General features: G+C 39.1%; 1 protein-coding gene across 4 annotated transcripts in view; it reads left to right on the plus strand.

The window, feature by feature from the left end:
• Positions 1-26036, plus strand: part of ALCAM (activated leukocyte cell adhesion molecule) — a 224915-nt gene that overhangs the window by 150148 nt on the left and 48731 nt on the right. For all 4 annotated transcript variants that reach the window (XM_080654161.1, XM_080654159.1, XM_080654160.1 and 1 more), the window contains exons 2-6: positions 7088-7188; positions 10803-11022; positions 19982-20046; positions 21232-21319; positions 21772-21954. In XM_080654161.1, the coding sequence (XP_080510287.1) occupies positions 7088-7188; positions 10803-11022; positions 19982-20046; positions 21232-21319; positions 21772-21954 (657 nt within the window). The remainder of the gene's footprint in view (positions 1-7087; positions 7189-10802; positions 11023-19981; positions 20047-21231; positions 21320-21771; positions 21955-26036) is intronic.

Raw genomic sequence — 26036 nt, forward strand, 5'->3', positions numbered from 1 at the left:
GATTAAATCCTTTCATGTCCTTTTTAAATTGCTGCCAGACATTCAAAGAATTAGTTTCTGAGTTTGTTTGGGATAATTGTACATTATGCTGTTGTTATTCTAAAATATCAAGAGATGTGTTACCTTTGTCTCCAAGCACCATAAAGATGATTTTTTATTGATTCCCAAGGGTGCGAGGTACTATTATAGGTAATGGGGGTATGGAAGATTCTTTAAAGTTATCTGCTTCACTCTCTATTAAAAGAGCTATGCTATATTATCATATTAAATAAAATGTCATATGTATATTTTAGAAAGTACATATAGCATGTATAATTTGTGTTTGATTGTGGCACATGAGTTAGATTTGTTAGACTGTTTCTTGACATTTCTGTAAAGAGATTGCATCTCAAATTCCTAGAGTCAGGAATCAATGCCCTTGTATAGTTTAATATAAGATGTTTTGTGAGGAAAAAAGTTTGGATTTGATAATAGCAAGGTGTTTTATGCACCTTTTCTAGATCCATCCCTTCATTCATATTCAGACCTACTGAATGTTTAGTTCTACACGAAGATTCTATTTTGTAACAAAGTTCCCTTTATTGGAAACCACATTTTATTGAATGAAGGAGGCCAATTATTGAAAATCTAAACTAGTGATTCTCAACTAGACTGGAGTTTGGGGGTGGGCATTTTCCTCCCACGGGACATTTGTCATGTCTGGAGATTTTCTTTTCATAACTGGAGGAGGGTACTTTTGGCACCTAATGGGCACAGGTAGGGATGCTGCTACCATACACAGGACAGTCCCCCACAGTAAAGATTTACTGTATTCAACCCAAATGTCAGTGGTGATGAAGTTGAGAAACACTGCTATAAATGGATGTAACAAAATATTTACATGTTTTAGTTAGAGTTGTACATATCTTAATTTATTAATAAAGCATATTGGGACACTAGCATTTTTACCTGTCAAATTCATCAAATAAGTGTGAAAGTAACTTCTAAGAATAACTTTATTTCTACCTACTTCTCCCCAACAATTCATTTGCACAAATAAATTTGCCTAACATTTCTGTATAACTGAGAGTTATTTCTTATAAGCTCTGAGTCAAGTATATTTTATGATCACTTGCCTGAGATTCTATATGTCAGAATTATTTAGTCAGGAGATTTTTCTTATGGTGTGGTTTTCCTATGTATTTTCACTGAATTCTCCTATGTAGCCTTTCTAGTTCTATTGTTCTCTATCTTTAGTTAGTTATTATTCATAAAAATTTAAATAATTATGCATGTATTTTCAAATATATGTTTTTATAATTTATTTTATGTCAGGACATTTTTATAGAAACATTAGTATTAATAATTTATAACAATACCTTAATTTAAAGAACACATCAAATATAGTTATTTTCTAGCCCATTTTAAAGCCTCTTATATCATATGCATGTACATGTAAATATAACATATACCACATAGAAGTGCACATGCTTGTACACACACACATTTCTTCTACATTTTACACTTAACCTCTTTGAGGAAGGACATCATAGGCATTCTATATTTGCAATAATGTCCAATAATCTCTAGGCTACAAAACCATGAATAATTTATCCAACTTATATTATAGGGAGAAAGTTGTAGGGAAATTCTAAGGTAAATTTAATTTAGGCTTGGCAATTCAAAAATAAAATCTCTTCTATGAAAAGTATAAACAGAATCATTTGTGTTGACAAGTACTTTGAGTCTCACTGGCACTTCATCTTAAAGACAGACACCTTTAGAAATCAGGATGCCAATTCACACCAAACCACAGTTGTCTTTGTAGCCACTTCATCCCTACAGAGTTGAAGAAATTAGCTTTCTCCCAGGTTTAAGCATTTACTCTTTCTCTCAGGTGAACCTGGAAGTCAGTATACTCTTACCAGAAGAGGAAGGTTGATGATTATAACAAACTTGAAAATTATTTTTAAAATCATTATAATTGTGGACCCTAATTCCACCCAATTGATTACCATTCATTCTGCCCTAAATTTGTAGAACAATGCTTCTGTCTGTAACTGTTGGTCTTTTATCCATTGGCCTCATTCTTGTCACATGTCATATTTTCCTTATGTTTTTTATGTTCTAAAGAGTCCTGCCCTGGCTAATTTTGGATGTCAAGTTGTCATTAAAAGACCCAGTGCATGAATTTTTAAATAATTTAAATGATCTCTGCTTTAAATCATCTTTAAATTATTGTGGTCATCATAGTAACAAAATGACTTTTCATAGTATCATTTACAAATCACAGAGCACAAATAATCCTTAATTTCTCTTGAAAGGAAAGGGGGAGGGGATGTTTTCTGTAGTTTCATCCATGATCTCTTACAAAAATGTTGTATTGTTTCTCTTCAAAAAAGAGAGTGCCAGGCAAAAACAAATCCCCGTTTTATATGAATCAAAAATTTATGACACCCTTGAGAATATATGGTAGGAATAAGACTTCTCAAAATCCCTGTGTTGTCAACTCCTTCCTGATTTTCGAAAGTTAATTTGATAACCAAAATGGAAAGGACTCCACAACGTTCAAATGAGAAATCACCTTATTAGAAGCCCATTTTATCCCAGGAACTGCTCATAGGGATGCAGGGACTAAACATGCATGGTCCCTTCCCTGTTGTAACTGCACTTTCATTACTAATACACTATGGACTTGAAATCTGTAGAGTTTTACCATTTTTAATAAAATTTGATGTGTGTGTATATATATAGCACATTAAAGTTCTCTAGGGAAGAGAAAAGAAAAATGGTCTGTATGAAAGAACGAAGCATTCCATTTTTGGAAAAGGAATTTTCTTACTTCTCTTTCCTTACTGTGTACCTAGCAAAGGATTCCCCTTGTTGGTACCTAAGCTCTGTAAGTTGTTTTCACTTCTTGACTAACCGTGGGAGCATCCTCAGTTGTCCAAAGATGTGCTTTTATAATGATGAGATAATTAGAGGTGGATGTCCTGCCATAATCGAAGGTATAGATCCAGATAATTTTAGAGTTATTGCATATTCAAACACCTTGCTATATACTGATAAATAAAACAAAACATTAAATCACAAAATGGTTTCCTTGGCTTGACATACCTGCCCCTGGTTAGTGCATTAACAGATGTTAAAATGCACTATTAAAATTCCATATTTAGAAGCCAAAGAATTGTAGAAAATTATTCTGTGTTGTGAAATAAAGCAGTTTCTTAACTCCAATTAGTCGGCCTGTCTGCAACCATATATCTCAATCCTCACAATTCTTATTTTTATTTTAATAAGGCTGAAGAGATCATCTCTTCATTTACAGGCTTATACTTTTCAATGGATTGAAGTTCAAAGGAATTAGAGTTACAACATGGGAAAGATTAAGCAATTTAAAAAAATATTGAGGTAATTTTTATATTATAGCATTGAAGATACAGTAAACAATTTTAGTAAACATCTTATCTCCAATAGCAAGTGAAAACCACATTCTCATGGGATAAACCATGTGTTCTTTATTTCAACAATGTTAAAAATGCTGGAAAATAGTTGTTATGTGACATAAAAACATAAAATTTGTGTTCTTTTTAATGTTTTTGTTCACCGGAGCAAAATTGCTTTAAAGGGGCATAGCTTCCTTAACTGACAGAATTTTTAAATAGGGATTTTACTACTGTTTTTTATTTTTACAAAGGTTAATTATTTTTATCCCAATATGAAATTTTGTGTGTGTTGTGATTCATGGGTAATGGTGAAATATGCTATTCACCCTGACCTGTTTCTTCAGAAAGTCATAGATGGTCTTATTTATGTGTTGCAAATTGCCTTAGCTTTGCACTTTAGCACCACCTGGTGGACAAAATATTTTTCCTCTACCGTTAAATTTAGCCCATTCACTCTATATCCAATTATGACATATCTTAATTATAAAAATATTTAATCTTAAAGATTATGGCTAACAATGTCAGGTAAAAAATCTGAGGTGTTTCCTAAGTACTATTGACAAGTTAAATATCTGAATTTTTCTAAAACTACATGAATATATATGGATTTGAATAGTCTGTTACATACATATATAAACATTGTGGGGTGTTGTTTTTTTTTTACAATTTAATATTTTTATCATTTACATATTTTATATAGAATTTAAATAAATGTAAGAAGTTTTCAGTGCCTTAGTTGCAAACTATGGTTTAAGTTAGATTGTTTGCATTTTGAAAATACTTTATGAAGAATTTTTATACAACAAATTCTTATTGTGATAATAATTTATGTACAATTAAAATTCAAACTACTGTTTTAATCATTACTACTACAATATAAGCCATTTTCATGCTTATTTTCCCACTTATAATTAAAATGTATTACAACCCTATATGTATTATTTCTTAGTTTTTAATACTTTAAAATTTTTTCTAGAAGATAAATATGATATTTTCAAGTAAAAAACAATTATATTTTAAGTTAGTTTTGGTAATTTAATACATGTTTATCTTTGTCTAGTTCAGGGGTGGGCAAACTTTTTGACTCGAGGGCCACAGTGGGTTCTTAAACTGGACCGGAGGGCTGGAACAAAAGCATGGATGGAGTGTTTGTGTGAACTAATATAAATTCAAAGTAAACATCATTACATAAAAGGGTACGGTCTTTTTTTTATTTTATTTCAATAGTTTTATTCATTTCAAACATTTTAACAAGAATGTAAACACTAATTATTATAATTTGAAACTTCAAAAAATGGAGGAATCATAGCACAATAACATACCTTATATTGAAGATGGCAAAGGCAAAATAAAATTGCCTAACAAAGGAAAGGTACAAAAGCCTTTCAAATTAAACTTAAATATAATAAAATAATTTTAAACTAAAACAAATAGAAAAGAACAAAATGTGTAAACAGTAAATTAAACATTTTCTTTAGTGCAACTTCCAAATTATGCCCGGGACGTAGATGTAGATGGCAATGTAGACTGGGTTGAAAGGTTTTTGGTCTTTAAAACATCAACTTCAGTGGGAACAGTGTTGTTGGTCTCCTTTTTAGCTAATGCTCTGATACTGTGCTCTCCAGGGGCGTGTCTCCCTACATCACCACGATAAGGTGTCTACACATTCCCAGGGTGATGTCGGGGGATGTGTCCGCGGGCATTACAAGGAGCCTCTGGAAGATTGAGAGGTTGTTCCTTCTACTCAGAAGAAGGAGCTGCGGCTGTGTTTCCCGACGTTGCCGTGTTAACACTGCTGCTGGTGAAGGAGCGGAGGGGAGAGCAAGAGAACCCTCCACTCTTTCGGCTCTGCGGGCCGGATAGAACAGCCGAACGGGCCGGATCCGGCCCGCGGGCCGTAGTTTGCCCACGGCTGGTCTAGTTCCGCACTTCTTTGAAATATAGTGAGTGTTTTTCCCATGAAATACAGAGAGCCCGGCCGTTTATGGCTCAGTGGTTGAGTGTCGACCTATGAACCAGATAGTCACAATTAGATCCCTCTTTAGGGCACATGCCCTGGTTGTGGGCTCAAGTGGCCCGATGGGGAGTGTGCAGGAAGCAGCAGATCAATGATTCTCTCTCATCATTGATGTTTCTCTCTCTCTCTCTCCCCCTCACCCTTCCTCTCTGAAATTAATTAAAATATATTTTTAAAAATACAGATTTCACTGTGTCCATTGGGAATACACTCTTATGTATGCCCTGATAAAATTGGAGGAGGGAGGCTGTAAATTTGAATTGTGTAACATTCAAGGCTTAGTAGCTAAATAAGAGCTGATGATATTTAGTAATACTAGTATATATGTTCTAGCTTCACACTTTTAGTATGTCATTTAAGATAAAATGGTAATAACCTTCGTTAAGATATGCATCTTAAAATGAAGTTATTTACAGCAGTCTCCCATGCCCCCCTAATCCAAGACTTCACTTCTTATGTTTCAGTTACCAAAGACAGCCAAGGTCAGAAAATATTAAAGGGAAAATTCCAGAAATAAACAATTCATAAGTTTAAATAAGCACCATTCTGAGTAGTTTGACGAAATCTATGCCATCCTGCCCTGTTCTATTTTATTGTTAACTAGGGTCCCAGTGCACAAATTCATACACCTTGAAAGAAACTGTGGGCCATGAGGCTGCGGTGGGCCCAGGGATGGGTCTCAGCCCATCCTCCACGCCCCTGCCCAGCCCCTCCCGCTGTGGTCCCCAGTCCCCTGTCTGCCGGCAGTCCTGGTCCTGCCACAATCACTCCCACATGCTGATGGCACCGGCCCCACTTGCACTATGGCATGGCATGGAGTGAGTGGGGCTGGTGCTGTCAGCGGGTGCCAGCAGTGGTTGCTGCCCCATTGCCCCTCAGAAGCAGGGGGAGGTGGAGAAGCCCTGAGGGGCAGTTGGGGCCAGCAGCTGCTGCTCACACCCATTGATGGTGCCGAGCGATCGGGCCGGCACTGGGCGCTGGCAGCGGGTGCATGCGGGGCCAGTGCTGGCAGCAGGTCTGAGCATCTGGTCGGACCACAGTGCTCAGGAGCAAAGAATTTTCAATAACCACCAGAGGCTCACCCCAATGACAGCAACCAGTGCCCCACCTTGGTCTGGCACTCCCACTCACCTGTTCCACCATTCCGCCGTGGCCGATGCCCACCATGTCCCACGTGCACCCTCTGGTGATCAGCACACATCATAGCGACCAGTTGTTCTGTTGTTTGGTTGTTCAATTGTCCTACCATTCGTTCTATTTGCATATTAGGGTTTTATATATATAGATTATTGCTGTTAACCTCTTATTGTGCCTAATTTAGAAATTAAACTTTATTATATGTATGTACAGGGTAGGGCAAAAATAGGTTTATAGTTGTTTGTATGGAACAATATACAATAATTAATAAATAATGATACAAGAATGAACTCTGTGTTTTGCATACTCACAACTGTAAACCTACTTTTGCCCCACGCTCTATATGTAGGAAAAATACGTATTCTATTTAGGGCTTGGTACTATCTGTGGTTTCAGGCATCTATTGAGCGTCTTGGAATGTATCCCCTGTGGATAAGGGGAACTACTGTACTTTGTTACTTCAAGAAAATACTTAAAATCTTCTCTGTCTTTTCCCTTTTTTCCTAAGGCCTTGGATTGTATACTGTAAGTTCAACATATGGAGATACCATTATCATGCCTTGCCGACTCGACGTACCTCAGAATCTCATGTTTGGCAAATGGAAATATGTAAGTGGGACCTCCCTTGGATTTGGTTAATTTGGCCTCTAGTTTTTGAAATAAAATTCCATCTGTGAGTGAATGTGAATTTCAAATGAACATATTGGAAATATTCAGCTGCAGTACAAATGTAAGAAGGTAGAATTCATGTGTTGAATATATGAAAAGAATTAATTCCTAAGTTTTACATAGCAAATGCTATTTTAAAATAAAGCCAATAAACACCTAATTCTTAGGTCCTATTAATCTGAAAAATCCAACCTTAAGTGTTAGAGGCAGAAGAAAAGGCAGAGTTCCCGAGAACAGCAGGTGGTGCACAGGACAGAGCCCCGTGGAAGACAGCAGCCGCACGCTCATGTTCTGCTTAGTATGCCTATTGCCATAGCCAGCACACCCAAGTATTCACTGAAAATTAACCAATACTAAAAGCTCATTTCTGGTGATTTAGTCTCAGAACTGTGTTGATATGGTAGGTCCCTTTTACATTTAACATTGTTGACTTGATCCATTTTTTTGCAGACAGCAAATTCATATTTTCTCAAGTATCAAGGTACAGATGAATCTGGAAATGGAGGGTAGATACCCTGGAAGGTGGATGTGGAGTAGTTAGGTAACACTGGCTGACAAAATGTCTCAACTTAGTTACCAAAACCAACAAAAGGTGTTCTATGAGACATGATTTCCCAGTGTTGGATCACATGAGAACCATGGTAGTTTATAAGCTTAAAATAGACATGTTTCCTTGAACATAATGGCAAATGTGCCCCAGCTTCTTGATATATTAAAATATATTTGAATAGGAAAATGATTTGATAGATAATTTTTGAAGTTCATTTATTGCAACACTTTTCAGAGACTTTCATATATTAGGGTGCATTATGAATTGTCTTAGTTTGATTGATTTCTTAGGTTTATTTAACCATACAACTCCCCCCCCCCCCCCCCGGATATCTATAAAAATAAACATTCTACAGAGCACACTTTAGGAAATGTGGTCAATGTGCTAAAGGCTGCACCCTAAGGGTGGTATAGCACATTCTTTTAAAATATGGGTTCTGAAGTCAGACCAGCATGTTCTATCACACACTCACTGTGGGATTCTGAGCTGTGAATTCATCCCCATTTTCTCATCGATAAAATGAGTTGATAAGAATAATCTTCCCTGTAGTATTGTGAGGGTTACATGAAGTAACTCATATCAGAGTGCTTGGCACATGGATAGTTGCAAGAAAAATATAAGCTGTTATGACTGTGGGGCTGCGAAGTCCAAAGCACACTGTATGTGAGGGGCATGTGAAAGGAGGGCAAGGCCGTGCTACGACATAGCACTTCACTGTGCTCACCCGCCTCTGTTATCCAGCGCACATTAAACTATTTCTGACTTCCTATAAAAGTGGACATATGAAGTTAAGGCCTATGAGGACAAAGTCTATTTGAACCCCTAAAATTCCTACGGACTGGAGACTACCACAAAGTCTATTTGTACCCCTAAAATTCCTACGGTCTGAAGACTACGACCTGTTGAGTCAAATTTACTGCCAAAATTAGTAGAACACAGATGGTACACGCTTCTGTGATCACAGACTTTTCTGAGGATAACCCAGGGAATAATTTTCACCTAAGCTGCACTGGCACTGTGGTGGTGGAAACAAACAATAATGGCAATTTTCAAATGGTTAATTTAGTAAAAAGCTTCAGCAATAAACTGATGAGATGCATCTGATGTACCATGTGCTCTGAAAACTGTTGATTTGCAGGCATAATATACAAGCTCTAATTTAATGTAGCCTGAAAGACAAATGGCAGGTTTGGACATAATGAAGGGAGCAAACATTGAAGGATGGGTCATCTCTTCCCCTACTGCGTGGTCATCTCCCAGTGAATGGAGATCCTAACTCCCAGTGCTCCCCTTTGCACCCCACTCCCACAACCACTTCACCTGTATCTGCCTCAATGCCTGGTATGGAGGCAGCATCTAATGGCTGTAGAGAGTGGTGCTAGGTAGTCATCATGGAGCCAGATTGCTACGCTGCAATCTTGCTTTGCTGAGATACACTAGCTGGGCCTTTGGAGAAGTTACGTAACCAACCTCTGTCTCCATTGTCTAGCCGGGCACTAATATCATAACTCTCAAGGTTGTTATGAGTATTACATTAATGAATGCATAGAAAGCTCAAAGAAAGCACCTGGTATATAGTTAAGTACTCAAAACTTAACTATTATTTATTACGTAAGTGAATGAATACACAAATTTGAGGATATTCAACCAACTAAAACTTGAGAACTCCAAGATTAGATTAGTAATTGCATTAGTGTGGGCCCTTATTACAAAATACCAGAGACATGGACTTAAACAACAGATATGTCCCACAGCTCTGGAGGCTGAGAAGCCCAAGATCAAGGTGCTGGCTGGCACATTTGACTCTTGGTGGGGGTCCTCCTGATTTGTAGACAGCTGACAGTTTGCTATGTGCTCATATAACCTCTCCTCTGTGCTCTCTTGGAGAGACAGACACAACCCATGTCTCTTACCTTCTTATAAAGGCACTAATCCCAAATGAGTGCACCATTGCCAGAACCTCATCTAAACCTATTTACCTCTCAAGAACTCCACCTCCCAATACTAACTCATGGGGGCTAGGACTTTGACATGGATTAGAGGAGGACATAAACATTGCACCCAGAACAGTAATAAATACTAATAATTTTTAAAATGTAACACTTTGAAATTCGCCATGCACTTTAAAATGTTTTATCATTTTTATTTTCTCAAAGGTCTTGAGGTAGGTAGAAGAGAGATTCCCCCTATTTTTTATTAAATTCCTTAATAAGTAAGAGAATTCTTATGGGAACAGACGAAGAAATGAATTACATGTCTTAGTGCTTTTGGCATAGATGTGTATGCCCAGGTTATATTTTATTTTGATAAAAAGCTTTTATATGAAAGCCCTTTGAGCTAAGTTTTATGCCTCAGGTACAAAACTATGGATTTTAGTGATTAATCTGATTCTATTGCTAAATGGACATCATTGTTTCACAAGGGCAAATACTGTTCCTCCATGAAGAGTCATTAAACTATGCTATGTGTAAAGGTCAACTGTGTCAGTCTTGGCTGAAAATGAAAGGAATGGGCATTTAAAGCACCGTATGTGCATTAAAGTAATGAATATGCAAAAGAATTCCCCATGACTGCTAAAGGCGTGTTTGCAGCTCAGGTGTATGCTTGCTGTGATGATTAGCTGAATATCATTGTGTACATTTGTATATTTGTTTACATCTTTTGTTTTCCTTTATATGAGACACAAGGCCAGCTCTTATTAGTTTTAAAACAGTCACTAATTCTGCCCTCCAGATGCAGGGAAAGCTCAGATTCCTAGAGCTTTGCCCTTCCCTCTTCAGATATTTAAGCTGGTACCTGTAAAATAACTTTCAGCTTCTCGTACAAAGATTAATTTCCTGTACTCAAAGATTTATGTGAGGCTTGTATCCATAATAATTCTTTTTGGACACAACTGTAAATATCAGTGGAAGAATATGGCCAAAGAAATTTTGTTGTTCTGGATACGATCCTGAAACATCTGCATAAGCTTGTATTTAAAATGTATTGTTATTTTAACTTTTAGGAAAAGCCCGATGGCTCCCCAGTATTTATTGCCTTCAGGTCCTCTACAAAGAAAAGTGTGCAGTATGACGATGTGCCAGAATACAAAGACAGATTGAGCCTCTCTGAAAACTACACTCTGTCCATTAGTAATGCGAGGATCAGCGATGAAAAGAGATTTGTGTGCATGCTAGTGACTGAGGACAACGTGTTTGAAGCTCCTACAATAGTCAAGGTGTTCAGTAAGTAGTCGGCAGTATAAGTGCTAAGTGGGATTGATGGCTGGTACTAGAAAATGTTCCTGAGAAAGAAGAGAACTCTGTAGTGTCTCCACAAGCAGGTAGGTATCTATGTAAGAGGATTTCTAGCGATCTTCATTCTCCTGCGTTCTGTCAGTGAGGAAAACAAAACAAAACAAAACAAAAAATCAAAAAGGATTTTTGAAGTGTGGGACTAAAAGAATATTCTCTGTTGTTTTGTCGGCTAAGATTTCCTGTGATGTGAGGTACTACTATATGAGAATTGGCACATGATCTTTAATATTCACTGACATGTACAAATAAATATTCTGTGATATTACATATTTATACAACACATACACATAATCATGCATGTCATGCATACATATATATGTTTTAGGCAGAATTTTGATGTATAAAAACAATAAAATATAGGCAAAATCCAAACTATCTTACGATTTAGACATCTAAGCTTTATATGTGTGTGTGTATGTATAACCCCCCCCCCATACATACACACATTCTAACCTTTAATGCTTGCTGATTTATTTTCAAAGTGTTCAGTAGGTGTATAAAATTGACCTAAAATAACAAAGTTTACCATATCCTGAATGTGTATGTAGAAAACAAGAAGGAGAAACATAGAGTAGGGTTAAAAGAAGAGTGTGGAAGAAACTTGGAGTAACTACCCTAGTCATTATGGCAAGGCTCCCCTGCCCCAACAGTTAATGTGACTTGGCAAATAGCTATGCAAATGAGTGACTCGAGAAGTTCTAATTAAATTATTTTATCTTTTAATCCTATCTAATAAAGAGGGAATATGCTAATTGACCATCACTCTATCACAAAGATGGATGCACCCACAGCTGAGGCAAGTTCCCATAAGGAGCAATCAGCAGGGACCTGAGGCTATGCCCTCCCCCACCCCCCCGTGGGGCTTGATGGGACCTCAGGCCACGTCCCCCACCCGGCAGGGCTTGACAGGGGACCTCAGGCCGCACTCCCCACCCTGGCATTAGGCTGGGGGACCTCAGGCAGCACCCCCCCACTCCAGTGCCAAGCCAGGGGACCTGAGGCCACACCCCCCTCCCAGCAGGGCTTGACGGGGAACCTCAAAGTGTGCTTCCCGTCCTGGGGCTGGGCTAGGGGACCTCAGGCTGCTCCCCCTGCCCCAGTGCCAGGCCAGGGGACCTCAGGCCGTGCCCCCCACCAGGTGGAGCTTGACAGGGGACCTCAGGCCACGCCCCCTGCCCCAGCACCTGGCCAGAGAACCTGAGGCTGTACCCCCCTGCCTGGCTGGGCTTGACAGGGGACCTTAGGCTGTGCCCCCGACCCAGCGGGGCTTGACGAGGGACCACAAGGTGCACCCCCAGTGCTGGGTTGGGGGAACTCAGGCCATGCCCCCCACCCGGCGTGGCTTGACAGGGGATCTCAGGTCATGTCCCCCACCTGGCGGGGCTTGATGGAGGACCTCAAGGCACGCCTCCCGCCCCGGTCTGGGCTGGGGGACCTCAGGCCACGCCCCCCATCCTGGCAGGGCTTGACAAGGGTGGGACTGGTCAGGTCTGGATCTAGCCCAATTGTGGGGGAGGCCGGCTGGGTCTGGGTCTCATGCGATTTTGAGGTGCATGTGGGTGGGCGGGGACTTGACTGGGTCCTATGGTGTGCCCCAGACTCTGACAGGAGGAAGGTTTTCATATACATTTTACTAATTTTCTTTCATCTCTGACACTTCTATTATAGAGAAAGGGCAAATAGCAATATTAAATTATTTCCTCTAATTAATCTCCTTTTAATGTGCATGAATTTTGTGCACCAGGTCACTAGTATTCAAATAAAATGTCCCGCCTCTGTTGCATCATAATATCTTAGAAAATACAGGGAGAAAATCATCTCCAAAGCTCCAGAATGCCAGTCTTTTTAATTAGGGAAGAAGGTCTCATGTTTCAGTTGTTTTCCCTCTGCTTCCTGATGAATTGGCAGCACCTAGGAATAATTAAAATAAATAGGGAAGGAAGAAACCCAGAGGGCCTTGGTATTGCAGCAATAAGCATGGATTTTTCCTGTTTCTCTTGTAATAGCCTATGCAACCAAGGAGGACTGTCCCTAGTATTTATATGGACTTCAAAGCTCCTATGGACTTCATGACACGGATTCAAAGAGTGCTTTGTTCTCCAGAAGAAACTTGTAAAAGCGTATTACAGGTTTCAGTTGATTACCTTTTACCTTAGAAGGCCCTTGCCAGAAACCATCCACTCTTCTCGATTATTTTAGGAATCAAACCAACTGTCAAGGGTTTGTCAGTCATGCCACCTTCTGTTAAACACCCCAAATAATCTACAACCTGTATTTGGCAATGGCCCATGTATGTTTTCTTTCTTTCTTTTATTTCATTTTGATGCCATTAGGAAGATGGATGGGACACTGCTAGGGACACTCTCTAAAGAGAACATTTTTTTAATGAGGTCATGATGTCATAAATGTAAACACATTCAAGAATGTACCCCAGCAGGTACAGAGATTAAGTCGCAGCACTCCAAAGTTTGTATGTTTGATTTGTCATTGTCGGGTTTCTTTTTTACTGGGTTAAAATTACCTAATCTCAAGATAGTATACAAGAAAATTGAGAAAGTTCAGGTGGTTACATTTGTGACAATTTTCAGACTATACTCTTTTTTTAAAAAATGCCCTACAGCAATCTGAAAAAAAATTCAGTTGGTCTAATTGGATAAAATTTGCAAACCATTTTGGAATACAGAGGATTTCTGATTGTGAAAACAAACTCACACCCTCACCCTCAGCACCCCTACCCCCTTCTCTTCTGAATGTTGTGGAAAACAAAGTGATTCTCAGAAACAGAATTTGCATTCCAGGCCCTGAGCCAGTGAGAATTTAAATAGACAAGTTACAAGCTCTTGAAAATGGAGTTTTATACTAGAAACCATGGGACACTGCAAGGCTTATCAAATGAACAGCACAGCTCATGATAAAGAAAATGTGTACAAGAGCATATAGGGGCTTCTCTTCATTTTTTAAAAGAATGAATTTACTTGGGGTCACTTTTCATAAAGCAAACAGCAGCTGTGGCAGGGAGGCTTTCATGCTATGCATGTATATATTGCAGTCACTTAAGAGTTACTGGGCTCATCAATCAGTCCTCTGTTTCCTTCTGTCAAATCACCTAGCAACATGCACTGTGTACCACAGAATGGAGAGTGGTTAACGTGAGCTAATCCCAGATCAGCTTGCTGCAGAGTGTCATCTCATGGGCAAAGTTAAATTGCATTTATTAAAACTAGGAGCCATGACTGATGACTTGTTACCTCTGATGTAGGGTTGTTTGTTTAGTTTCCACCTATACCTCAAATGCAAGAAATCATTTCAATAAAGCAGCCCAGAACACAATAAATCATGTGCCTTGTCACCACTAATACAGCTTTTTAATTTTTGGCAGATGAATGGCATTGAAATCAAACTGTTTTTACATTTAATGTCCATCCGAAGTCAATACCATTGAAAAGGAAGAATAGACCTTTAAAAGTTCTTAAATATTCACTCCAGTCATTGTGCAAAGGTCTTAGAGGTCAAATGGGTAGCCAGATTGCCAAATGGCTGCTGTCAGTGGTGTCATGGAAAAATCACGGAACTGGTCATCAGGAGACTGAGCGTTGTTAGATGTGCTGTTGCCTGGCAGGGGTGGCTCAGTATGAATCAGGAGGTCATGGTTGGATTCCCAGTCAGGGCACATGCCTGGAATGCAGGCTTGACCCCCAATGGGTAGCATGCAGGAGACAGCCGACCAGTGATTCTCTTTCATCATTGATGTTTCTATCTCTCTCTCCCTCTCCTTCTTCTCTGAAATAACACACACACACACACACACACACACACACACACACACACACACACACATATATATATATATATATATATATATATATATATATATATATATATATATATAAAATATGCTGCTAATTTCTACCCTTGGGTAAGTCACTTCATAGTATGCTGGGGCTAAGAATCCCTCCTCATCACTAAAATAAATTCTTTGGATTAGAGGCCAGTTTTCCCATTGTGTTCCTAGGATCCTCCTGACCAGTGGTCAGCAAACTGCAGCTCGTGAACCACATGCGGCTCACGAGCCGCGGTTTGCCGCTCTGTTGACTAGTGAGTTTGCCGACCACTGACCTAGACACTCGATTCCAATAATTACAGGCTGTTGTTGCTCCTTGTGATTAAGCCCCGACAATTCTAGAGAGTTGAGAAGGTGAGGAGCTACTTCTGAAGATTAGCTAGAATTCTACCTACTCAATATGTCAAAGTTTTCTCATGATAATTTGTTCAGAGGGGAAATGAGGGGAAGCAGAAGAGCTTCACCTCTAAGAAATCATTTGAAACCACCAATCCAGGCTAATTTGTCCAGCCTCTTATACTCTGGTGTCTGTAGTGTTAAAGAAAGACTTGTTCCCAGGACATAGAGTCTGGTGTTCACCTGGACCCGCTCTTCTCTGTTTTAGTTATTTTAGAACTTGCTTTGGATATTGTTCTCAATGTTTTATCAGAGTAGAGCATGCTTCCTCCTACCTCCCTGGGAAAGTTAGTCAACCTGCAAATAATTTTTCTCATGAAGGAAGCAGAAAGTGACCTATTTAACAAATGAGACCTAAATTGTATATTTTATTCTAATTCTTTAAATATAAAAAAAAATTACCTTTCCCATCTCATGAGGAAAATAAACTCAATCCATGCTCACAGTGGTTTACTAAAGTACATCAAGATTTGTGAGGGGTGATTGCTAGCAAAGTACTGGGAGAAGCACTCTGAGCCACCATCACAGTTCACCTGCCTTTCTTTGCTCTCCTGCCACATCAAATTGAGCTCTCCTGTGTCTGGTTTTATAATAACACTCTACCTTGTGGATGATATAGAGCAGTTTTGCATTCATCACTCCATCCTCACTTGGCTATAAGACACTTGACAAAATTATTTTAATAATGCAAATAAATTTGGGGCATGAATTTTTCTTTCAGTTCTATAGTTTTTCTTTCAGCTCAGTTCTATGAATCCTGGAATCATATTAAGACATAATTCATGAAAATTTTTTTAAACACTTTGGAATCAATATGCAATTTTGTTAAAATAGTACGTGTGTCCTCTTTTATAGTCTTCCAACTAGTACTCATTGATTGTTGCAAGCTAATGTAAGAGAAAATTACATACAGAATATACAGTTAATATAGAGGGTTTGAAACAAAAGCTTAAAGAGAAAATAACTCAAATAAATGCAATAGGTATTACTATTACTCCCACAATACCCACTGTGACTCCCTCTTCCAAACAGAAAGATGAACCACAGTGTAAAGAGAACTAAAGTTTAAGCATTCTTTCATCAAGATTCTTTGGGTTTATTAGTTTCATTTTATTGAATTAAGAATAAATTTTTGAAGACATTAATGGAAGTTTGTCCTTTACACATGGCCAAATATTCATGATCTTATGTGAACTGATAAAACATCACAGGATTCACCAGGCAAAGGAGAGGAATATATTTCACATAAGAGGAAGCATGTTCTCAACTATCTAGGTATGTGATTTTGGTGAACTAGAAAGTAGTGAGACTTAAGCAAACTGATTACCTACATTTTGTATTAAGAGCCTCAATTTTTTCAGAGGATTTTTCAAATCTCTCCATGTATTCCAGGCATAGATACTACTGAAAAACAAACAAACAAACAAAAAAAAACAAACAAACACATTTTTCTTGTTAATTTTGACTTGATAGACCACATAAATAAATTTAGTATCTTATTTCCCTTCAGCTCTCAGAGAGGTTTTACTAAGTTACTGATTTTAGTTCCCAAAGGATTTTTGTTTACCTATTTAAGCCCCAAGAATTTTCATTATGTTTAAATATTTTGGTTGCAGACCTCTTTAAGATGTATTATATTTGCATTAAAACATCAATTCTCAACAGATTTAATGATTAGCAATAACTCAGAGTTGTAATTATGAACACAATGACATTACATTAACTATAGTGAAAACATCAAGGCTTAATGATATATGGAAGGCTTCCCAGAAATTGCTGTTTATATTGAGTTTTTATCAGATTTTAATAAGTTTCTTGGTCATTTTTTTATTTGTTCACCTTCACCAGAGCTTATTGGGAGGGAGAGAGAGAGAGAGAGAGAGAGAGAGGGAGAGAGAGAGAGAGATGGATGTGAGAGAGACACATCGATTGGTTGCTTCCTGCATATGCCCCAACCAGGGCATGGGACCAAATAAACTTGAAACCCATGTACATGCCCTTGACCAGGAATCAAACCTGTGACCCTTCAGTGAGAAAAGCTGATGCTCTAATGGCTGAGCAACACCAGCCAGGGCTGATCACATCTACACTAATAAAAGAGAAACATGCAAATTAACCATACCTCTGCTACACCCACCAGCCATGCCCACCAGCCAATCAGGAGCGAGTATGCAAATTAACCCAACAAAGATGGTAGCAGCCATGGAGCTGGAGCGAGCAGGAGGCTTGGGTTGCCCTGGCGATGGAGGAAGCCAAGCTTCCCACCCACCCTGGCCTCCCACCCGCCCTGGCCTGCCCTGGCCTCCGCTCAAGGCTACAAAGTTTCAATTATAGAAGATAAATAAATCCCAGATACCTGCTTCCTGCTGGCCCTGGCCTCCGCTCAAGGAGTTGCTGATAAAAAAAAAAAAAAAAAAAGGAGGGGCTGGGTGCCTGGATCACCAGGGGACATGGCCAGCCTGAAAACAGCCCTCAGCTCCTCACCCAGGCTGGCCACACTCCCATGGGGTGAGGGTCCCTGCTGGGGGGCTTGGCCAGCCTGCAAACAGCCATCAGCCCCTCCCCCAGGCTGCCCCATGCCCCAAGGGAACCCCCACCCTGATCCGGGACACCCTTCAGGGCAAACCAGCTAGCCCCCACTCATACACCAGGCCTCTATCTATACTAATAAAAGGGCAATATGCTAATTAGACTGGGAGCCTTCCGGATATTCTTCTGGACAAAACCATGGTGGCAGGGCCGAGGTAGAGGCAGTTAGAGGCCAAGAGGGGAGGGCAGTTGTGAGTGATCAGCCTGGTGGGGGGTGGGGCTGTTGGGGGTAAGCAGACCAGCAGGGGGGCCAGTTGGGGGTGAGCAGGATGTCAGTCGAGGTCAGTTGGAGTGAGCAGGCCAGCAGGGAGGCAGTTGGGGGTGAGCAGGCCAGCAGGGGGGCAGTTGGGGGTGAGCACACTGGCATGGGGAGGGCAGTTGGGGGTGATCAGGCTGGCGGGGGGGGGCATTTGCGGGGGAGCAGGCCGGCAGGCAGAGTGGTTAGGGGCAATCAGGCAAGCAGGCAGGCAGGTGAGCGGTTAGGAGCCAACAGTCCCAGATTGTGAGAGGGATGTCTGACTGCCGGTTGAGGCCCAATCCCTGTAAACTGGCAGTAGGACATCCTTCAAGGGGTCCCAGATTGGAGAGGGTGCGGGCCGGGCTGAGGGACCCTACCCCCCACCCCCCATGCATGAATTTCATGCACCGGGCCACTAGTTTTTAATAATCAGGGAGTCAAGTGTCACTTCCTGTTTGTATTAATGTAGTTGCTTCTGTCATATCTTTCTATTCTTCTATGTTTCTTTTTTATATTTTTATATCTTTTTAATGTTTTGTTTCTAATATATGTATTTAGAAAATAATCACTTGTGAAAATTGTATGATATTTCTAGAGTTAATAGTAAATAGGCCCTCCTATAATTAAAGTACACGAGTTCCACACATAAGCAGATTTATTATTATTCTAATTTATAATATAAAACATATTTGCAAAGGGGAAATTAACTCTCAATATTAACCTGAAGAAGTTTACATTTTTTGCTTATAGTCTTGGTGATATTCACTTTGCTGCCCCAAAGACTTTTTGTTTTCACCTTTGTCTCCTGGAATGGTCAGGGGAGGTAGCATGTCTGATAACTGAATTCCAGACTGAGTAATAATTATAAAAAGCCAGTTTAGTTTGGTATTGGAGATGACGAACAATAAGACTATAAAAGAAAGACTAGCTGGTTGTTTTTATGTGTCTGTTTATATGAGAATAGAATAATTTTGCTCCGTGCAACTCACAAAAAATCAATGCCAGTGAGGCAATCTCCATTTCCTGTAGGCTAATTGTTAGAGCTAATTAAAAATTCCATCAATGTTAGAAAACTAGTGGCAAAGAATAAAATAAGCTAAAATACTACCTTGTTGCTGAACTTTTTAACCAATTCTTCTTGATGCCTCTATTAGAATTTGTGCTCACAGAATTTCCTGTATTTAAAATGCTTCTGTCCATTATCTCAGTTTAAAGATTTGAAAAATGTCACCACATTTATAGTTTTATAATGTGACTTCATTTGATAAAGTTTGAGAAATACTGGAAAGTTGGGCCTCTGTGTCCCTTAATTATTTCTCATTATTTTAGAGCAATGATTCTGAAACTTTATTGTGCCCTCGAATTCCCTATGGAATTTGTTCAAAATGTAAATATACATGTACCTCTCCCCCCTCCCCCCGAGACTCTGGTTCTATTGGACTGGTAGAACTCAGAAATCTGCATTGTAAACAAGTACCCCTGTGATTCTGATGCACGTGTATTCAGGTCTTCACCTAAGGAGTTGGAAGCTATCGATAAGTGGACATGGTAATCAATTCCATATTTATTCTTTATAATGTGCCCAAAAACATTATTGATATTTTATTCAAAGAAGTTACAAACATTTTAAATAATGTTTAACATAATAAAGCAAATATTTAAAGGGGGTGGACTGACTTGATTTCATAATGACATATTATACTGGAAATGTATATGTTGTTGCTTGATGTTTCTAGTTTGAGTAAATGAATTATTTTTATAAGCCAAAACACATCTTTTTATGCTTCCACATGTACTTAAAACCTTTCTCTACTTAACTTTAGAGCAACCATCTAAACCTGAAATTGTTAGCAAAGCACCATTTCTTGAAACAGAGCAGCTAAAAAAGGTAAGAACTTGTTTTTGACTAGTTGCTTTACTTAGCCTAGTATTAAATGTCTTCTCTGGGCCTCAGATGCCAGGACAAATAAGAGAGTAATTGTGTAGCTGACAGCGTGACAGGTGCCAGTCAGAAAGTCTGCAGAAGGTAGAGTGGGGACACAGAGGAAGGCGATGCCATTTCTGAAGGAGAAGAGGGAAACGAGAGTAGAAAGAGGCATGTCTTTCTTGTTTGAATGAACTGAACATTTAATGGAGTCATGAAAGATGTGTAGATTTTTTCCCAGGCCAGCAATTTGAAATAATACAATGTGAAAGAGAATGACATTTTTTGGAAAACATAGTTATTTGCATGTTGAACCTTTGGGTGCTAAGACAGTAGGTGGGAGAGAGAAGTAAGAGGTAAATCTGGAGAGGTAGGAAGAGGCTGGTTTATGATAGGCCTTATATGTTACGTAGGGAATTTGGACTTTATTCTATTGACAAATTAAGCTACTGAAAAGTTGAAGTAAAGGTCAGATTTGAAATATCACGTTAGCAGAGGTGTAAGGGAGGCTATAATGGAAGAAGGACATATCTGGAGTTCCATATTTGGGTACATCAATTGCCTAATAATCCCATTTCAGTAGCTAATTTTACTTTATGGGGGAATAAAAACAAGTCTGGAATTCTTTTAATCATATTAACTTTTTCTGCATAATATTATTTTATAAACACTGAATGTTAAAGTTAAAACACATTTGAAGAAAAGCGGTGGGTATTATAGATCTCGGTGGGTGTATGTACTATAGTATGGAGCGTATATAGTATGAAGCCAAAGAGGTAACCACACTGTAACACTGTTAGTGACTTCTGCATATGCAGATCTATGAACCATGGCAATAGCCAGTGTTAATTTAATTATGTTATTTAGTTCATGTTAAAAATGAATCATGCACAAAATAAAATTGGTAATGTTTTTACATGAATGTGGGTTTTATTAATAGTTGGAGCATCTGTGGCATAATTTAAAATGGGCAAGACCATAATTGTTTCTATATAAGAGAGCATTCATTCAGCCCTTAGTCAGTGCTTGGAAAATGAGTAGGTCAGGAAACCTTTGGGATAACTCTAAAATTCCCTGACCATTCTGAGCTTCCAAATTGACAACTGCTGATGAAACCAAAGTAGTAACATTTCCTCTTTTATTTTGCAGTTGGGTGACTGCATTTCAAAAGATAGTTACCCAGATGGCAACATCACGTGGTACAGGAGTGGAAGAGTGCTGCAACCCCTTGAAGGAGGTGGGTACTAAGTGGGCAACAGTTGAGACGACCTGTTTTCACTTCTCTCGACTGAGGATGCCTTGAACTGTCCCGCACCTGAATGTGTTGCCCTCTTTTGATCTGTGACTATGTGCTTTGTTTCTTTAAGTACTCATTAACTCACTAAGTGATTTTTTAAACACCATTTTAGCCCTTGTGCAGAAGAATCTAGAGCAGAGAAAACTATTCTGTGTGTGGCATGTTTTAGAAGTTAGAGTGAGTGGAAATCAGATTCTGGGATTCTGTTTCTGTCTTTGTCTCTGGTTCATGGTGTTGAAAAGACATCCTACCTCACTACATGCCACTTTCCCCTCCTGTTGAATACATTGAGAAGGACAAAACCACTTCTTAAAGGTGTTTGTGGCATTTAATTAAGAATTATAATTTTTTAAATGAAAGATCCTGTCATTAGTGTTCTGTATTTTCTTCAGTGGTGGACATAGTTTTTAAAAAAGAAATGGACCCGGTAACTCAACTCTATACCATGACTTCATCCCTGGAGTACAAGACAACCAAGGCTGACATACAAATGCCATTCACCTGCTCTGTGACATACTATGGACCATCAGGCCAGAAAACAGTTTATTCTGAACAAGCAGTCTTTGATATCTACTGTAAGTAACTCAACATATCATTATGCAATTTTAATTCATTAGGGAAAAAAATTCAAATGCTTATCAGCCTTTTAAGTCCCTAACGATTTTGGGATTCTACTTCCAACCCCACACCCCTACTCCATAGCACGCTAATAATCTCTTCCTCATTGAAAAACCTATAGAATAAAGGCTTACGTGTCTTGTGATATCTTTCACTCCCTAATTTGTTATTTTTTAGCAATTTTTTCTGTATTCTGCTAGATGATAAAGTTCCTTAAATACAAGATCTCTAACTTAGTATTTCCCCTCTTATGGTTCTGAGCCCTGGCACACAGCCCTGAACTTTCTAGGAGTTCAAAATGCCCTCTGATGGTTTCCTGAATGAATGACAGATGAATAGAGACTTATGGCTGATTGATCTTCTAGATAAGGGCTTTCCATTTCAATTAAGAGATTTATTTTATTAATGAAATCGATTTCTTAAGTTAAATAAGATGTTGTAGTCCAAGATGTTTTGGTTAAAACTTTATTTCACAGATTTGATACCTAGAATAGTAGACTACAAAGGAAACTTCTTAATCATCTTGTCTGACTCAATTATTTTACTTAGCAGTAAAGTGAAGCCCTGAAACTTATCCTAAATTAGAGGCTGGGTTAGAATCCTTTTCTCTAATGCTTTGCTGTTTCCTGTAAGACAGATGTCAAGATAATCTAATAATGAAGAGCAAACGTGCTGGTGATCCTGTCCCGGCACTGTTATTACTGTGTGTTTCTAGAAGAGTAGCTTAAATACTCTAGGGTTCACTCTTCTTATCTCAAAATGGGAAAAATATAATACTTAATTTTATAGTGTCATTATGGAGATTAAGTGAAATCACAAATCTAAAATAGCATACTGTATGGCACATTAAATGCTCATTACTAGGTACTATTGTCATTATTACAAAATTATCATTGTTACTACATAAAGATATATATAGTTATATCTTTTTAGGAAAAGGCAAGAAAGAAGTTAATTTTTAAATGCATCAAAAATTCTTGTAATGCTACCATGTGTTGGAGAATAACCTAACACTTCTACATCTGTTCTGGAAAAAGGACATAAAGTCCACCTGAGCCTCAGAGTTATTACCCACCTACATTTCTATTTTGGTTCCATAAAGTGTGGAACCTTATTAAGAACAAAACTGAATTACCACTTGTCCTAATAATAAAGAGTCATTTTTGCCTTTCACTTTGAAAATATGCACATTTCAGCTTGACTCAAAAGCAGTGATTGAGAGGATTTTATCATGTACAACTTATCTTAAAACCAACTATTATTTCTGTCTGTTCAAATATCCAGTTGGAAATAAACTATCTTGGTATAAGTGCAAGAATAAAAGAGAGGAAAGAACATAAAGATGAGTAATAAAGAATGGGACATTGGCTTAAGAAAGAACAGAAGTGTACGTGCATGTCAGGCATGGGGAGTTTGGTAGGCAGAGAGGTTCTTGATCTTATTGAAGGAAATTATTTTACTGTGACTGGCTGTGTTGGGTGCATTCGGCATGGCTTTTGAGAAGGCACAATGTATGCAGTTCTGGGCTTCATGGTGAAGACACAAAATTGTTTGTGATGTAGTCCTGATATTTAAGGAATTTGCTACTGCACTAGGGAAATTGACAGTGCCAGATTGCAAGTGGTCCAAGTGCCACAGGGACTTGGTGAACAGTCCTAAGAGCTCAGGTGCTCAAGGACAATGATCATCAAACTTGAATGGGCATCAGCATCACCTAGAAAACTTGTCAGAACACAGATTGCTGGACCCTGCTCTAGTTTCTCATCCACTGGTGCTGGGAGGAGTCCAGCACTGTGCATTTATAACAAATGCCCTGGTGATGTTAATGCTGCTGATCAAAGACCACACTTTGAGAAGCCCTGCTCCAGTGTGTCGTCAGAGAAGAGAAGGGGGCAGCTGAATCAAAAGGACTCAAAGTACACTCAAGAAAAAGAAATTTGATAAATTCATCTTGAAAAAGTTGTCCTAATCCATTCCTTCCTTCTCTTATTCAATCAGTTAAGAATCCTTATAGAATCTAGTTCCTTAATCTTTGTGTTTACCTGATTTCTGCCTTCTTGCACCACTCAAGATTATGCCACCATTCTTCATCATCTGTATTTTGGTGACACTTTTCTAAATAGTATCCCTCTTGTTTATTCACTGCAAACTGCCCTCCAAACTGCTGTCAAAAATCCATATGTATAAAAGCCTAGTGACCCGAAGAGTGGAATGACCAGAATGACTGGTGGCTATGACACATACTGCGGCAGCCAACCAGCCTGATCTGAGTGCCAATCACCATCCCCCCCCCCCCGGCCCACAGCCAGCCTGGCCCCCAATCGGCCCCCAACACCCCAATTGGGGGCGGCCAACCACCTGCACCCCCCACCCTGCTGGCCCAGCCTAATGGGCCCCCATTGGGGCAGGCCGGCTGGACCCCACCCCTGCATGAATCTGTGCACCTGGCCTCTAGTATCTTTCTAAAACACAAAGGTGACCATGTCACTGCTGCAATTAAAATTCTTCAATGACACCTTAGATCTCTGAGACTGATCTTCACACTCCTGAGCAATTTTAATATGCCTTAAGTCTCCTATGGACATGGTCTTGCTCTATGTCTCAACCTTCATTACTTCACTGTACCTACCACAGTTTGTTCTGTTTTCCAGATTCTTCCTGTAAAATACCACTTACATGCCTAGCCATATACTGTTACCCCCTCACCATTGTTATCTATCAAACACCTACTTAGTCTCAAAACCCAGATCCAGAGTCAATTTCTACTAGAAGCTTCCCAGTCTCATGTATGTATAAGGTACCAATGGTCACTTTGCTTACATCTATGCAGTTTTTACATTGTAGTCTTAAGTATGGTGTGATAGTAATTTGAAAGTTCATTGAAGGTGGGGACTATGCTGCTTTCACATTTATAACTCTAGTACTTAGTAGCACAAAATAATTATTAGCTAACAAATGAATAAATGACTGGACAGAGGATAAATGAAGAGATTGGAGAAAGAAAATTTGAGTAGTCTCTTTTGCTTATAATGTAGGGGTATGTACAGAGTAGTGAGATGAAAAATAGATACCAGGTTAAGAACTATTTATTTCAGTCATACATATTGGGAACACATGAGGGTTTTGAATATCCTTGTAATAGTCAAAGCACAGCTTAAAAACTGATTGAGAGGAAATACACAGGAATGGGCAAAACTGGGTGTATAGTTGCTCATATGAAAAATACAATCTATTTATATATATATCAGTCTAAGCAACCATTATGACCAGTTGACCAAATGACCGGTTGACCAGTCACTATGATACACACTGACCATCAGGGGGCAGATATTCCATGCAGAAGCTGCCCCCTGGTGGTCAGTGTGATCCCACAGCCAACCTCCCATGGCCTCTACCCCCAGACTGGGCAAGATGGCCCCAATAGCCCCGATCGCCAGCCAGGCCGAGGGACTCCACCCATGCACAAATTCGTGCATTGGGCCTCTAGCAATTAAATAGTAATACAAGAATAAACTCTGTTTGGTGCACTCAAAATTGTAAACCTATTCTTGCCCATCCCTGTATATGAAGGAGTAGAAAAGAGAAAGGTTCAAGGTGAGGGACTGAATGAAGTTTGATGGCAGTGTTTCCTCTGTAGGTTAATTAGATCCTGGACTAGGGAAGTGTTATTAGGAATAGGAGAGAATCACATGCCAAATATATTAAGTATTAATCATTAAGACTTGGTGATTGAGTGGATAAGAGAAGACAAAGGAGAAAGCCAGAGTAACTGGCAGAGTGACAGAGTAAAATTCAAAATCAGGGCAAAGGGAGTGCAAGAGATCATTAGTTTTGCTTGAAGCATGTTAGTGGATATCAAGAAAGTTACTGTGAAAAGTAAAATGTTACATTAACCTTCTGAACTCAGTCCTTCATCCCCCTAATTCAGAGCAGAACCTATTGAAAAGGGGACACAGAGAAGGGGAATTTTGAAATGGAGCAGGAAGTCAGATAGATTGTGTCAGCCTTGATTGGGGATGTGCCACAGTGGTAAGCAATG

Source organism: Plecotus auritus (genome assembly GCF_963455305.1).
Source record: "Plecotus auritus genome assembly, chromosome: 2".
In the NCBI taxonomy this organism is placed as follows: Eukaryota; Metazoa; Chordata; class Mammalia; order Chiroptera; family Vespertilionidae; genus Plecotus; species Plecotus auritus.